This window comes from Phytophthora parasitica (assembly GCF_000247585.1).
Source record: "Phytophthora parasitica INRA-310 unplaced genomic scaffold supercont2.30, whole genome shotgun sequence".
Lineage (NCBI taxonomy): Eukaryota > Oomycota > Peronosporomycetes > Peronosporales > Peronosporaceae > Phytophthora > Phytophthora nicotianae.
This window is the reverse complement of record NW_008649016.1, coordinates 85,633-99,761: the sequence shown is the minus strand read 5'-3', so window position 1 is coordinate 99,761 and position 14,129 is coordinate 85,633. Positions and strand designations below refer to the sequence as shown.

At 50.7% G+C, this 14,129-nt stretch overlaps 4 protein-coding genes across 5 annotated transcripts; all 4 read right to left on the bottom strand.

The window, feature by feature from the left end:
• Nucleotides 1–522: 522 nt before the first annotated feature.
• Nucleotides 523–2,290, bottom strand: PPTG_12393 (hypothetical protein). Its single transcript, XM_008908403.1, has one exon. It carries the CDS (start codon nt 2,242–2,244, stop codon nt 853–855), a length of 1,392 nt encoding a protein of 463 aa, XP_008906651.1. The 5' UTR covers nt 2,245–2,290; the 3' UTR covers nt 523–852.
• Nucleotides 2,291–2,313: 23 nt separating this feature from the next.
• Nucleotides 2,314–4,001, bottom strand: PPTG_12392. Of its 2 annotated transcripts, none has more exons than XM_008908401.1 (3): nt 3,577–4,001; nt 2,503–3,515; nt 2,314–2,443 (listed from the first exon to the last, which is right to left on the bottom strand). In XM_008908401.1, the coding sequence occupies exons 1-3, from the start codon at nt 3,923–3,925 to the stop codon at nt 2,393–2,395; spliced, it is 1,413 nt and encodes a 470-aa protein (XP_008906649.1). In that variant the 5' UTR covers nt 3,926–4,001; the 3' UTR covers nt 2,314–2,392. The 2 variants fall into 2 exon arrangements, with proteins under 2 accessions (XP_008906649.1, XP_008906650.1); XM_008908402.1 differs by having other exon boundaries at nt 2,503–3,434.
• Nucleotides 4,002–4,148: 147 nt separating this feature from the next.
• On the bottom strand, nt 4,149–5,468 carry PPTG_12391 (hypothetical protein). Its single transcript, XM_008908400.1, has 2 exons — nt 5,143–5,468; nt 4,149–5,086 (listed from the first exon to the last, which is right to left on the bottom strand). Exon 2 carries the CDS (start codon nt 4,995–4,997, stop codon nt 4,191–4,193), a length of 807 nt encoding a protein of 268 aa, XP_008906648.1. The 5' UTR covers nt 4,998–5,086; nt 5,143–5,468; the 3' UTR covers nt 4,149–4,190.
• A 438-nt stretch (nt 5,469–5,906) lies between these two features.
• PPTG_12390 (hypothetical protein) lies at nt 5,907–7,034 on the bottom strand (the record flags this gene model as incomplete). Its single annotated transcript, XM_008908399.1, has 1 exon — nt 5,907–7,034. The coding sequence occupies one exon, from the start codon at nt 7,032–7,034 to the stop codon at nt 6,138–6,140; it is 897 nt and encodes a 298-aa protein (XP_008906647.1). The 3' UTR covers nt 5,907–6,137.
• Nucleotides 7,035–14,129: the final 7,095 nt, after the last annotated feature.

Genomic DNA, 14,129 nt, shown 5'->3' with positions numbered 1-14,129 from the left:
ATGACCGCGAATTTACTAGAGAATTCACCAAACCAACAGAAAATCCTGGCTAAAGCTTTGACGTGTGCGTTGGTCAAGATGGCTCCAAAGTTGAGTTCCTAAATACAATATTACTGAAGTGGTCGTTATGCCATGATGGCGTTGCTTGCCTTCAATTCGTTTCGGACTTGGTTTGGGTTGGCTTGCAAATTTTTGCCGGGGAATTAATAGCTGAAAGGAGAACAAAAACTCGTAATTATTACTAGCAGAAACCGTAATTATGATGCACTTTAGGAGACACCTCCATCGTGGCCACGTTCCAAAACCTCTAAATCATGTGTGGCGAAACATCTTGGAAACACTTTTCGGCGATGAACATTTTCGACTTTGCTCGACAACTCACAATTTAGTAGCTGTAAGGATAGTACATTTAATAATTCTAAAAAAAGAGTGTATCGGCTTTTTGTTGTGTTGTTTTTTTGTGTGGGTGTTTTCATATTTTTTTTTTTTCAATTTATTTATTGAGTTTTCAGTATATTTTTTTCGGCAGGAGGAGCTTTATTGAGTCTCACCACAGGGATACGTTTGCGCTGCTTATCGGCCAACCCTACATTTCGCGTCATATCGCTCAAGAATACCCTGTACAAAGCTGGCTCATAGTCCGCTCTTCGATTATTAACAAACTAAAGTAGGAAGTGAATCGAGACTGTATCTTCCCTCTCTGACATTAGACAAACCGAGCGTGATGAAGGTGTTGGTGGCTCAGCGTGGCGGACTACTGGGCAAGTTGACGACTTCAGCAATAATTACCAATATATTTACGGGCTCAATTTTTTTACGTTGCACTGGGTTGTCTGGTTTGAGGTGGACTTTTCAGAAACGGCCGTTTGGTAGCAGTACATGGGGCTCGAATGGGACGTCCGGCAGACTGTCATCGTCATCGGTCGTCTCTTCAGTCTCGGAGCTGCGTGTTGTCCGCTTGGTCCGATATTTGCGTTCATAGAAAAGCATGTACGCACAGCTTTTGAGAACTTCAGCAACTGGAGCCTCGCGTACATTATCATCCGACACGAAGAACCACTGCGAGGGACTGGCGCGGCGATAAGCCGTGAAGTGGCCACAGCGCTCATTACCGTGATGGAGGATAACAGCAGTCAAGTCGTACAGAAGATACTGCTGCTTGGATGTTTCGCCAAAAGAGGGTATCGATGCCCGAGGTCTCCGCAAAGAAGTGGGTCCATTGCCCTTTGGATCAGCCCCAGCACTGGTCTCGTACTGGCAATAGTCGTCCATATCGAGCTCCAAGGGGAACTCCACGTACGTCTCCAGCTTAACTGCACCGCCAGTTCTCATGTAAACCTTCCGATTCAAGTGGAAACAAAAGACGTCCGGACTGCGAGAGAACTGCAGCCGCTTCAAGCAGTCGCCACGACTGCGAGGGATCGGACGCTCGAGTTGCTCCAAGTCAAAGCTTGTGGACGAGTTGGCCAGCTGCTCGAGCGTGTGAATCCAGCCTTTAAGTTCATGCTGTGCCAGTTCCTGTTCCACAACGTCCCTGTCACTCCCGTTCTTCTGTCCCTTGAGCGCCTGTGTATACTCCTTCCTCGTCACTTCCAGCTCGCCTACGACACTGCAATAGCTGCATTCTACGTCTTTAATAACCTCCGCTTCCGTATACAACCGTAGCGCATCTGTCAATCGAGAAACTTTCTTGTCTCCTGGTGCCACAATGGACAACGATACGTCCAGGAAGGGCTGATTATTGAGCGGTCGGTAGCGATGGCACCTCGCGCACTGCAGTAAGTTGACTTGTAGTCCTTGTAGTGGGTTCCAACTGCGCTTATTTACGGCCTGATTAAGCCGCAGATCGCTGATGGAGTCGGATATGGACATATCTCGTGGATTCAAGTCCACGAGGCCTTGGTCCTGTACGGCACAGCGGCGTTGCTCGCCCCTTACAAGCTTGAAGAGGAACTGAAGTAGCTCCTGTGCGTCCTGCTGCTTGTTACCGCGGAAGGCGCGGAGTTTGCTGGTCAGCTCGGCGTTCAGAATGCGGGGCGTCACCACGCACGGCGTGTCACGAGGCGCCAGAGCCTCCAGACAGTCGCGTAAAGCGCCGGTGAACGCGATACGACGGCGTTCGACGCGCGCGCGCTGGTCGATCTCTTCGAGAAACTCGTGCACACTCGGGAGCGATGCTAGCGCCTGCAGGATGGCGTTGAAGAAGCACGTATTGCCCAGGTTCTGCAGCCCCGGCACCGCCATGGCGAGGGCTTGATGGCTAGAAGGGAGACTGAGTTGGTGAAGAGGTTTCGACCAATAAGGCGAGAGAAAGATTCTAGCCAATCATTAAGGAAGTAGCATGTTGAAGTGGATGTTGCGTTTTGACCAATAGAAACAAAATTAATTGTAGTTACACGAGCCATTGCTCACTGTCGGTCTCGACGTCAGCGTCGAGTTCCACCTGCATGAACGACGCGTTAAATGCGAGCTATTACACGATACGTTCAAGTACACACGTACCGGAGTTGTTGAAGTTTTCTGTGAGAGTGTTTCTGCTTGGGTGCTGACGATCGTCGATAGTTCCGTCAGCTCAGCGTTCATCTTTTCGATGTTGAGCTGAAGTGCTCGAAGATCGGAGCGTTTGCTTGTCGAAACTGCACCTCCAGTGTAACTGGACGTGCTCCTTGCTCGAAGATATTGACGCACGGCTGCAACGATAAGAAGCAGGTGACGCTCTATGTCTCGCATGAGCATTAGGTTTCCAGAACCTGTTGATACAAACCCTGGAATTCCGATACGAGCTGCACACTCGACACGTTCAGGACTGTGAGATCTCTCTGCCTGCCCGATTATGACAGCTACCATTGATGAGAGATCGTTCTGCGACGCCTTGATGCCGGATGAGACCACCTTGAGCTCGTGGTGAACCCCTTCATGAGTACAATCTTCACTTGAACGAGAAAAAGGGGGTTGCTCCCCACTAGTAATTTCGAGTGCTAATTGGCGACGAGCGATGGCTGCAACACATCGTAACAAGTGCAGATCAATGTCTTGAAACAGTTGTGCGCGCCAACCTCGAGCCGTCAGAGCTGCTTCGTACGCTCCAAACTCCACAAAGTGGCCACAGCCGTCAGCAACGACGAAAGGGATTTTCTCCTCTTTCACACTGCACTGAGCTGCAAATGTTGCAACTTTTGTGTCAACTTTCTTGCGTGGCTTTCGCACTTGACATTTGGCTTTAGCTTTCGCCGCTGTCTTGCCGTTAGCAGTCGAAATTTTCTTCCGACGTTTCTGCTTTGGTTGGTGATCTAGCGATGCTTTTGGTGCATCGGAGGGCTCCTGTAACAACTCTCCAGATTTTTCTTTTGCTTGCGGCACCGTCGACTCTACATTATCAGTCCTTGTGTCTACTGCGTTTTGCCGCACCGGAGCAACAAGAGGAAGTGGTTGATCTAGAATTTCGAAGTCAGACTCTTCGTTAATATTGGTTTCTGTTGAATAGCCTTCATCGGGCAGCAAGAAGTGCAGTCCACCTGAGAAGTATGACCAAGTATTAGTATCATCCCCGTGCTTTTTCAGTGAATCATTGCTCACCTTTTTCCAGAATGTAAGCGTAGAGTTCACCCTCGCCTACGAAAAAATCTTCACCCTGTAGTGCCAAGTCGCCTTTGGCTTTACCTCCTGGGACGTAGTAGAGTTTGTGTTCCTGAAGAGCCTTGGGGTCACACACCTCCCAGTCCCGGTCTTTGAGGATTTTCACCACTTCTTTTCCTCGGAGACCAATCCGCTGAAGCAGTTCGGAAGGCTTTCCGAACGGGTCAGGATTGCGCCGTCGATTCCGTGAAGACTCCATAGGCAGTTCAGGGTGATCCGAGACGACACTTTCGTCCCGCGTCTCCTCACAAGGATTCAGGACCGACGCGAACGAAAACAACTCGGTCATGCTACAGCCAAAGATTGATGTGGGATAGTGCCGTGCTCTTCTGAGTGTGATATGAAAAACTAAGCGAGAAAGGAAGTGTGTTCGACTATGCCATCATATGTGTTTGAAAGGAGAGACTATTCGACATTCTAGCGAATTCACATGTCAAAACGAGTCATCTTATTATAGAAACAATGAGGAACGAACCTCTTTAAGAAATAAATTGGAGCAACTTAACCGAATTCATCGAATCTCTTTTCGTTTACGTCTCCAACATGAACACCATCTATCTTCCGGGAGCAATGGTGAGGTTTCTCTTAGTTTTACCGCAGATTCTCCTTGCCAGCTCAAGTAGTTCTCTCGTAGTTTTGTCGATGTGTCGTTGAAGGGGTCGCAAGTCTGACGCTTTGGTGCTTCGATCCGAGGAATATGACGAAGTGTCGGGGTCGTTGTAGTGGCAATGGCGCAATGTTTGTCCAACACGAAGAACGTATCGCTCGACGTCCTGCAGAAGATTCAAGCGACCTTGTCCAGTAGACACGAAGCCGGGGATATGAACCTCGGACTCTGTGGCGTCAGATACCGACGAACTTCCGCTCTGTTCAACGATAGCTGCAATCCTGTGTGAGAGGCAATTTAATGCCACTTGAATCCTTTCAGCATACCTCTCTAGCTTGTGAATACGCGGCTGGACATTGTCACTCTCTGAAGAGGCTGCACGGAACGCAACTTCAGCCACCGACCGAAGCAGGTTCAAGTCCACGTCCTTGAGCAGTTGCGCGCAGCTAGCCGTCAACTTGAGCGCAGTCTCGTACGTATCCATTTCAGTGCGGCGGCCAGACTTGGATTGTGTCTCGCCATATATTTGATCTTCACTAATCTGATGATTCCGCAAGGTGACAGACTCCGTATCGTGGTTATCGTCTACAATAATGACATTTTCATCTGACCGCAGAGCCTTCTGCTTCGTGCAACGCTTTTTCGGATAACGTGAAGCTGAGCTGTATCTTTCATCAGAAAAATACTCGACCAGGTCTGTGTCTTCTCCAGATTCGAGTGCCGATCGCTTGGCAGTTGGTTCGACATGGTTCATCGCCCGAGGCGTTGGCTTATCTCGACGGTTTAGTATCGTGTTCGGAACTAAATTCTGACTTGCACCTGGGAACAAATAGCTCACGCCCCCTACAACTCACACAGTTAGCCTAATGAACTAGAAAACTCGACAGAATAGTGCACACCTTTGTCGAGAACGTAGGCATATAGCTCGCCTTCCCCCACGACATAGTCCTCGCCTCGATTGGCATTGTCGCCCTTAGCTCTTCCACCTGGAAGATAATAGCACTTGTATTCCTCTAGTCCTTTTGGCTCACAGACTTCCCACCCTCGTCCTTTGAGAATCTTGACAACTTCAGCTCCAGCGATACCGATCTCTTTTAGCAGTTCCGAAGGTGATCGATGGTCGGTCGAGTCAGCTCCACGTCTGCGCGCTCTGGAGCTTTGTCTTGGAGATGACTCAGAAGCTGCCGACGGAGATCGTGTGGGGTGGATGAAAGACGTCTCCACCATCACTTCTAAAAAAATTTGTTGAGCCAAAGAGAACCGACTATGGTGTTCTGCTCTGCCATCCAGATGTACATTGTGCCATGTGTACTGTGTATGACAATAAGGATTAGATAAACCTAATGAATAATTCTGGACCTGGGTTCTTTGGGGGTTCTCAGCTTGCACACTAGGGATATCAATGCATAGCGATAGATAGAGGGGCTATAATAACGTTAGTCTGCGGTGAAGTTTCCTACTGCACGTACTGTACAGTAACACTACTGTTAAAGCAAATTTTTCTCCTTACAAATATTGATACTCCGGAGTAAGACTTTCAGTGATCGAGGGTTAACGATGACTTAAACTATCAATTTCGTTTTCTTACTTTCACGAACAAAAGCTTTGCGTATGCAACATCTCTCTTAGATGAGAGTCAACATATTCAACACATACAAATTAGTTTCCAAATATCCATTTACGAATATATTTTTGTGCCGTTTTCTCCTCGAAAATCTGCAATTACAGATTTTTTTTGCTGAAGTTGTTATTCTTTATGAAGGGCTACAAGAAATAAAATACTTCGATGCGGTGAGGAGTTCGTATGCTGACCCAGGCTACATAGCGCCATCAAAGTAATCCGTTGTCATTACATCTATGAAGCTACATTTTGGCGTCTCCTTATACCTGTACATCACGAGGTCAATCGCCACTGAAAGCTAGGAGAAATAGCAGCTTGTTCGAATACTCGAGATACATCGTCCAAACTCTCCAGCAACTCCACAAGCGGACGTAACATATCACTTTGAGTGACCAAGCTGACCACCAGGTTCTTCTTGCCGTCCCACCTGAAACATGTTGAGCCACGCATCGTCAGTCGCTGGCCTAGAAGTTTATTTGCCAAAGAGGAGAAAGTAGTGCCATTGCTTAGCTTGGAGTTGAGTAAATGAGGAAAAACATTGGCTAGAGTTCGTTCCGTGATCGTCACTTTTGTTCTTGTGGTTGCAATCATTTCGTTTCCAGCGCACATTTTCAGGTTTTCAAGCTCCACTTCCACGTTCCCAAACCACTGCATAAAGCACCAGCTCTGCACTATGGCCTCAAAACCGTATTCGCAGTTGTACACGACGTCCGGAGCCATCATCGCTCGCACAACCTGGAATTGTCTGCTGTTGGGATGGAAATTTTGACGAACCAAGCGAAAATATTGCACCGCTACGTCCCAGATTTCGTTCGCTGTTGAGACTACAGCGGGTATGTTTTGGCGTTGCCGTTTGAGTTCTTTGATTTCGTGGTGTAGAGCTAGAAAGCTAGAGATCATGATTCGCTGCTTCTTCTGCATCTGAATTTCCTGTATCTCACGTTCATTAAGCGCTAGCGAGTCTGCTATTGATGTGCAGCTGACACCAGTAGGTGGTGCCCCCGTGAGGTGTTTCGACTCACTCCTCTTCCTAACTGGGGAAATATTTTCATCACCAGCCTTAAATAGTGCAACCACATTGTTTGCTTGTCTGTTGGACTGTACCGCTTCAGTGACGATATCATCTCTCAGGAGGTGGCTGTTGGGTGGACGGAAAGAGCTGAAGGTCATCGCGTCTTGCTGGAATTCGATAATAATGAAAGGAAGTATGTTCACGACAGTCGGTCCCAAATTCTATCGTGCATAATCACACGTGATTACATGCACACAATCCGTTAATACCGGTATTAATAGTAAGTGCATAATCGTAGTCCTAAGCGTCGTTCATTCCTAAGGGTCACCAAGAATTGTCCAATTAGAACACAGTATTAACAACAGATGGAGCGGCTAATTTTGGAGAAAGCAGGACGTAACTTGTGGGTAGAAGACAATCGTCGTGCTAATGCCTAGACCACGCATTAAACGGGATGGTCGACGCCCCCGTACTTACTGCAGGGTCTCAGTGGAGTACGCGCACAGGAAAGCAGTGCTGGATCGCATAAGACAGGGTCACTGTTGGATGTCGGTCTGCGACCTGACTAGGTGACACTAAACGCTGCGAGGCTTCTTACGCAAAAGAGAGAGTGATAGTTGCATTGCTCTACGCCCTACAATTCTGTATCCACCTCCTTATCCTCGTCGTGCTTCCACGACCATCCAGTGGCCTCGGCCATACTGCCTATCCTGAGATCCCCGCAGCTGCCGACGCACACGCCCCGATCAGCCCCTCAAGCTGACGACTGCCCTGATCTCTCGAGATCCGCGATCTCACTTCAACACTCCTCCTCGTCGGTAGATGCGTCCCTTCGCACTCACTACTACCTCCTACTCCAAACCGATGAGCACTCGCAGTTCGCGCAGTCTCAGTGACGGTAACACCTTGGTAAGCACGTCCGCCAACATGTTCTTGCTGTCACAGTACTCGGGCTTCAAGTCGCCGAACTTCGTGTGATGAACGACGAATTTGATCCTAATGTCAATGTGCTTCGCCTTGGATGAAGCCTTCTCACCATCCAGCTGCCTCAAAGCAGCCTGGTTATCGACCTTCAGTCCCATCGGCCGCATAAATGCGACCTCTAGCTCGCCCAGCATCTCGCGAATACCAAGCAGCTCTTGTCCCATGACTGAAGCGGCCGTGTATTCCGCTTCCATGGTCGACAACGCGACGCCACCCTGCTTCCTACATTCCCAACCAATCGCCATCCCGTCAATCGTGACAAACCCGCCGGTCACCGACTTCCTGTCTTCTTTATCAGCCGCGAAATCCGTGTCACTGTACGCGATGACCTCCAACGGCTTGTCCGTGTTGTTCTTGTCCCGCATCCTCAGACGCAGTCCCTTCGTTCCGGCGGGATACCGCAGTATCCTCTTGGCTAGTTTCCAGTCCGTCATGGTCGGACTGTGCGTGCGTCTCGACACCTTGTGGACCGCAAATGCTCTGTCCGGCCGCGTGCAGCGGGCCAGTCACAACAGACTTCCTACCAAAGATTGGAACCTTGACACCGTGACGGTGTCCTCTCGTCCAATGCTTGGAAGCAGATTCACCGTCTTCTCCACACACTCGTTCCATTCCTCACCAATGGGTGCTCTCGCTCCGTGTGCCAGCTCCATGCCGTGATCCTTTAGTAAGTCGGCAATGGTTACTTCCTGATCGAGTTCGTAGCCGTCCTCGTCGTCGTAACCGACACGCATACCAAGGAACTTGTGGGCTTGGCCCAGATCCTTCACAGAGGGCGAGTCTACCTCACCGAAGAACGCATCCACGGCTGCCTGCTCGGTCCCGGTGACCAGGAGGTCGTCCACGTACACTCCAACCACCAAGAGCACCCCGGCCGTTGATCTGAAGTATACGCACAGATCCACCAGGCTCTGTACAAAGCCTATTTCCACGAGCTCCTTGTGAAGCAACTTACTCCACAGTCTCCCGGCCTGTTTCAGGCCATACAGCGCCTTGTGTAGTTCTAGTACGACTTCCCCAGCGCTGGTGACGCCCAGTTCCTTCATCAACTCCAACGGAATAATCATGCCCTGCGGCGCGCGGACAAAAATGTCCAGATCGGCCTCCTTGTCGGCCTTCACGTACGCATTAGGCACGTCGCCGTGCTTTGCAGGTACGCGCCACTTCCTAGCCAATACGAAAATCAACTTCACGCTCGTCATCTCAATGACGGCCGCAAACGTGATCCCGTAGTTTACACCAAACTCTTGCTCATTTCCACAAGCAACTAGGCGCGCCTTCAGGCGCTCGATTAGCCCCTCAGCGTCCCTTTTGGTCTTGTAGACCCACTTCGTGTGCAACACACGCACTCCACGCCGGAGCCGCACCACTTTCCAAACCCCGTTGGCCTCCAGAGCGCTCAGCTCCTCCGCCATCGCTTTCAACCATTTCTTCTTGAGCGGGCTACGCATAGCCTCTCCGTAGTTTTTCGGGTCCACGTCGACGACGTTGTTCACGACGTCTTGCTCTGTCTCCTCCTGCTGTGCGATCTCGTCCGCGTTTCCAGCAGTCTTACGTCCCACTAATCTTGTCACCGGTCGTTCCCGGGTCCAGCCCTTCTTTTTCGTCCTTTTGCCGCGCCTCTTCGCGGTCTTCATACAACCACTCGTGGTCTCTGCACTCGCAGTGTCGCCCGCCTGGGCGGTCGATGTATCCTCACTGTTGTGCTCCTCCTCAGCCTCGGCCGAGTGCTGCTGTAACGATAGACGCCGAACTTGCTCGTTCTGGGGTCTTGTTAAGAGTCTCTATGTTCTTGACGTGCTGGGTCGTGATTACGACCTTGTCCCTTGGCCAGTGCACTCTATAACCTTTGGTTTCTTCTCCAATGCCGATGATCACGCCTTGCTGCGCACGATGCGAGAAGTTCTTATTGCGTGGGTCGCGGTATACCGTGCATGGCGAACCAAAAACAACGATCTCGCCTAGCTGAGGAGTCTGTTTTGTCAACATCTTCATCGGTGATGCCCTGCCCGGGTTCGAGTTCGACGGCGATCTGTTCAAAATATACGCGGCGTACTGCACGGCGTCCCCCCAGAAGCTTAGTGGAAGACCACACGCAAAAACCATGCACCTGGCCATGTTCATGATCGTGTGGTGCATCCGCTCGGCCTTGCCGTTGCTCGCCTGATTCCGAGCTTCGCTCTTCTGCCTAGCCACGCCTGTGCGCTTACAGAAGAGATCCACGTTCTCGTACTCGCCACCCGAGTCCGTCCTCAACACGTGTATCTTGCAGTTGAATCGCTTCTCAAAGAACATTAAGAAATGTCCAAACTGTTTTGCGGCAGCGTCCTTCGTGCGCGCCACAATCACTCTACAGTAGTTGCTCTTGTGATCAACGAAGTTGATCATGTAGCGGTTGTTGAGGCGGTCCCTGGGAGTCATCGGACCCTTCAGATCCGAACAGATCACCCCACCCATTCTATCGATTGGGGAGTGATCCCCACTGTCCTTGCCCGATTGTCTGTTTCTCGTTTGTTTTCCTTGTGCACATGTGAGGAAGTTCACGCGTCTATGATCCGTGAATTCAATGTCGGAGCTTCGGTCTCGAGTAAGACGCTCAATGGCATCGTAGTTAAGACGGCCTAGACGTTTGTGAAACTCCATCAAGGTTCCCTTTTGCACGACACTGTGCACGCCGTCCGGCACGTTCGCTTCGCCCTCGAGCGCCGCCATGATCACGTCCGACACGACGTCGTGTGGCCGGTCTACCTTTCCTTGCACTATCAACACGTTCCGCCGCAGCCCAACATCGAATGCTACCGTCCCTCCGTTCTTACCGGCCACCACACACCGACCATTACGGTAGGTCAACGTGTAGCCCTTCTCGTCCAACTTGCCGTACGAGATGAGATTATGCACGACGCCCGCAGCGAAGTACACATCCGTTAACTTCAAAATCTTCTCCCTACCACACGCCGTCACACGCAGTGTCAGTGTGCCCCTCTTCGTTACGTTCAACGGCTCGCCGTTGGGCTGTAAGCATGTGTCGTCGCACAACTCGACCTCATCGAGCCACGACTCGTTACCTACCAAGTGCCTACTCAATCCGCGGTCAAGTATCCACTCGCTGTCTCGCTCACCGCGCTCGTCCCTCAGGGCAAGCGTCAGATCTGGCTCTCTCTCGCGGCCTCGGCCACGCTCTGGACAAACTGCTCGCAGGTGTCCGACCTTGTTGCACTCATGACAGCGTCGTGTCTCCTTGCGTCGCTCGCCAACTGCAGCGACGACTTCCTTGCCCAGGTTCTTGCGCCCAGTAGGCTCCAGCTCCCACGCTTGCGCAAAGTGTGCGAGCTCCTCGGCTTGTTGTAGGTAATCGGTCCTTGTATTGTCCACCTTGGCCATCAGCACGGTACGCAGGTCCGCGGACGCGTACTGTGCGATGCTGTTGAGCACAAGGTAATCCGCGCTCCTGCCACACGCTTCTGACACGGCCACCAGATACATATAGTGCTCGGGCCATGTGCGCTTGGTCTCTTTTGGCGCGGTGAACAACTTCATCGCCTGAGCCGGAGTGATGTTCGTCTTGAACGCTTCGAGCATCCTCTCCATCACATACTGAAGAGTAGGTAATTGTCCCCACCAGGCCTCAACCTGCTTGTGGTAGTATCTCTCCGCCCTTCCGGCGAGGTAGTGGTTGAGCAAGTCGACTTTGATGTCCTCGGTCCACGGAAAACCGCACGCCAACTGCGCAATGTTCACCTGCCGCTCAAATCTCCGACCCCACTCCAAAAAACCAGAGCCCAGCCCAACGTATAGCTCCTTGCCGTCGAACGGCCTGATCGAGAGCTTCTTCTGACGCGCGTCAGGGTACGGAATCTTCGGGTTCTGATTGGCCGGTGAGAAGTGTCTGGTTCCGGCTCGTGTCTGCCCGTCCTGCTGCTGTGGTGCCACCATAGCCGGCTGGCCACCCTGGGCTGCTGCAGCGTACAATCGTTGCAAGTGTGACAATGGCATCCCGTAACCGGGTTGTTGTTGTCCGAAATACTGTGGTGGCGCTGCTGGTCTTCGCGGCGTCGCCGTGTAGGACGTTTCTGTCGATCCGGCCAAGGAGTCGATGTGCATCCTTGCTCCTCGCCCCAGATCTGTGGCGAACAAGCTTGAATTCATAGGCGGTGTCGATGGCACGTGGGCTTCGCGTGCCCTCTCGTTGCCGTCAATCTTCTTCTCTAGCTTCGATTGCGACTCCTCGAGTCTCTCAAGTCTCCCGGCTAGCCCCCGCATCAGATTCAAAAGTTCAGATGCGTTGTCCCCTCCGTCCGCACCGCGGTCGTCGGGGTTGATACTGTTGCCCCTTTCGCGAGCAACAGCGGTGCTCTCTTCTTCGACGCCGTCTACCATACCGACCCTTTCGCGGTTGGTAACGAAAGCTGGCGTCGTCGCTGGTGCGTCGACGCTAGCAGCTTCGTCGGTTGCGTTGGTCATTGGGCTCATAACCGGTTTGGATGTCGGTCTGCGACCTGACTAGGTGACACTAAACGCTGCGAGGCTTCTTACGCAAAAGAGAGAGTGATAGTTGCATTGCTCAACGCCCTACAATTCTGTATCCACCTCCTTATCCTCGTCGTGCTTCCACGACCATCCAGTGGCCTCGGCCATACTGCCTATCCTGAGATCCCCGCAGCTGCCGACGCACACGCCCCGATCAGCCCCTCAAGCTGACGACTGCCCTGATCTCTCGAGATCCGCGATCTCACTTCAACAGTCACGGCCTAGACGAAACAATTAAACACTTCTACGGCGAGCTCGCTCACAAGCCACTTCGGCCGAAAAAAAAAAACAGATCAACAAGTGGATTAAACAAACCGCCACTATTCGTGCAGCTTGTTCTTCTGGCCGAGGAACTCACCGAAATCTACGGCACCTTGGAGACGCTACAGTCCTTCCGAAAAAGGTTGAAGAAGGAATTGTACGCTGGATCAACGCATTGCGTCGTGACGGTGCTCCTGTCTCGCGGTTGATGCTTCGTACGCATGCAAAGGACGTGGCTATCGAAGAAGGTATTGATACGACAAAATTTAACACTACAGACACTTGGATTAAGCTATGTCTACGTCGTCATAAGCTAGCACTGCGAACACGAACACGGTAAGGCCAAACGACTTCAGCTGATGCCAAGGAAGCACTTCCGCTTTTAAAGCGGAAGTGTTGAAGACAATGCTAGAGAAGGACTGTGTAAAACTCTACAACGCAAGTGGAAGCTCGCACCGCCATAGAGGAAATGCGATCAAAGCTCGACGAACAACTCTTTAAACTTGAAGCACCGGGACAAACCAGTATAACTGCGTGGATAACAGAGTTCTGGAACGAGCTTACGGTCACTACCATCTCTTGTGGGTTTCGAAAGGTGGTATTATTGATGGATACACGTGTCGTCGAAGACGACGCTTCTCCTTCCTGCGATACAGAGTCTACTATGGAAAAGCTGCTTAGACTTTAACTCGTGGAGGCAACGATAGATTCGGACGACGACATTGATACGGGTGATGATAGCTATGATAGCGAACCAATTCAAAGCTTTTACAGTTACAATCTATCACAATTAAAAATCGTTTCTTAATATTTCTCTATGTTTGAACTCGAATCTAAATAAAAACCAATGCTCCGATGTTTTGCGTTAATATGATATTTTAGTTTGCTTCTCCTGCTGCCTATAGTATTATAGCTACTCGAAGTCGCTGGTCGTCGAGATCTATATATATCGATTCTAGGACGGATTACTGGCTAACAGTTGCGGCAGGGACACACAGTGGCGTTGCGTACCCGACAGAGTGTAAGACATTAGCTGATGGCGACGCCAAATGGGGGTGAGTCCTTTAATTCTTTGCAGTAGATACTTCACCAGATACTATATTATAATTTTTTTTAATACTTAATGTAGAATCAGAAAACTGCAAATAATTTACAATACTATACCTATAAGCCATCCAGGTAGTCGTTATTAACGGATATTTCAGAACAATACCCGATGTACTATTTAATAAAACCCCTTTCGATTCGCAGAAAGGTTACTCTGTATTCACAACAGATTACACTTTGTCATTGCGTCGTACGCGTCGATTAAAGCGATACCATCGAGAGCATCATGAAGTTCGTCAAGGTTGAAGCCGTCGTCATCTTCCTGGCTTTCACCACGGGCCTCCCACTTTGCACGGAACTAACATTGTGGCATCCCAATCCATCCAGTTCCCGGCGAGCTCTACGGCTACAGAGTTTTCACTGTGGTGCTGTCA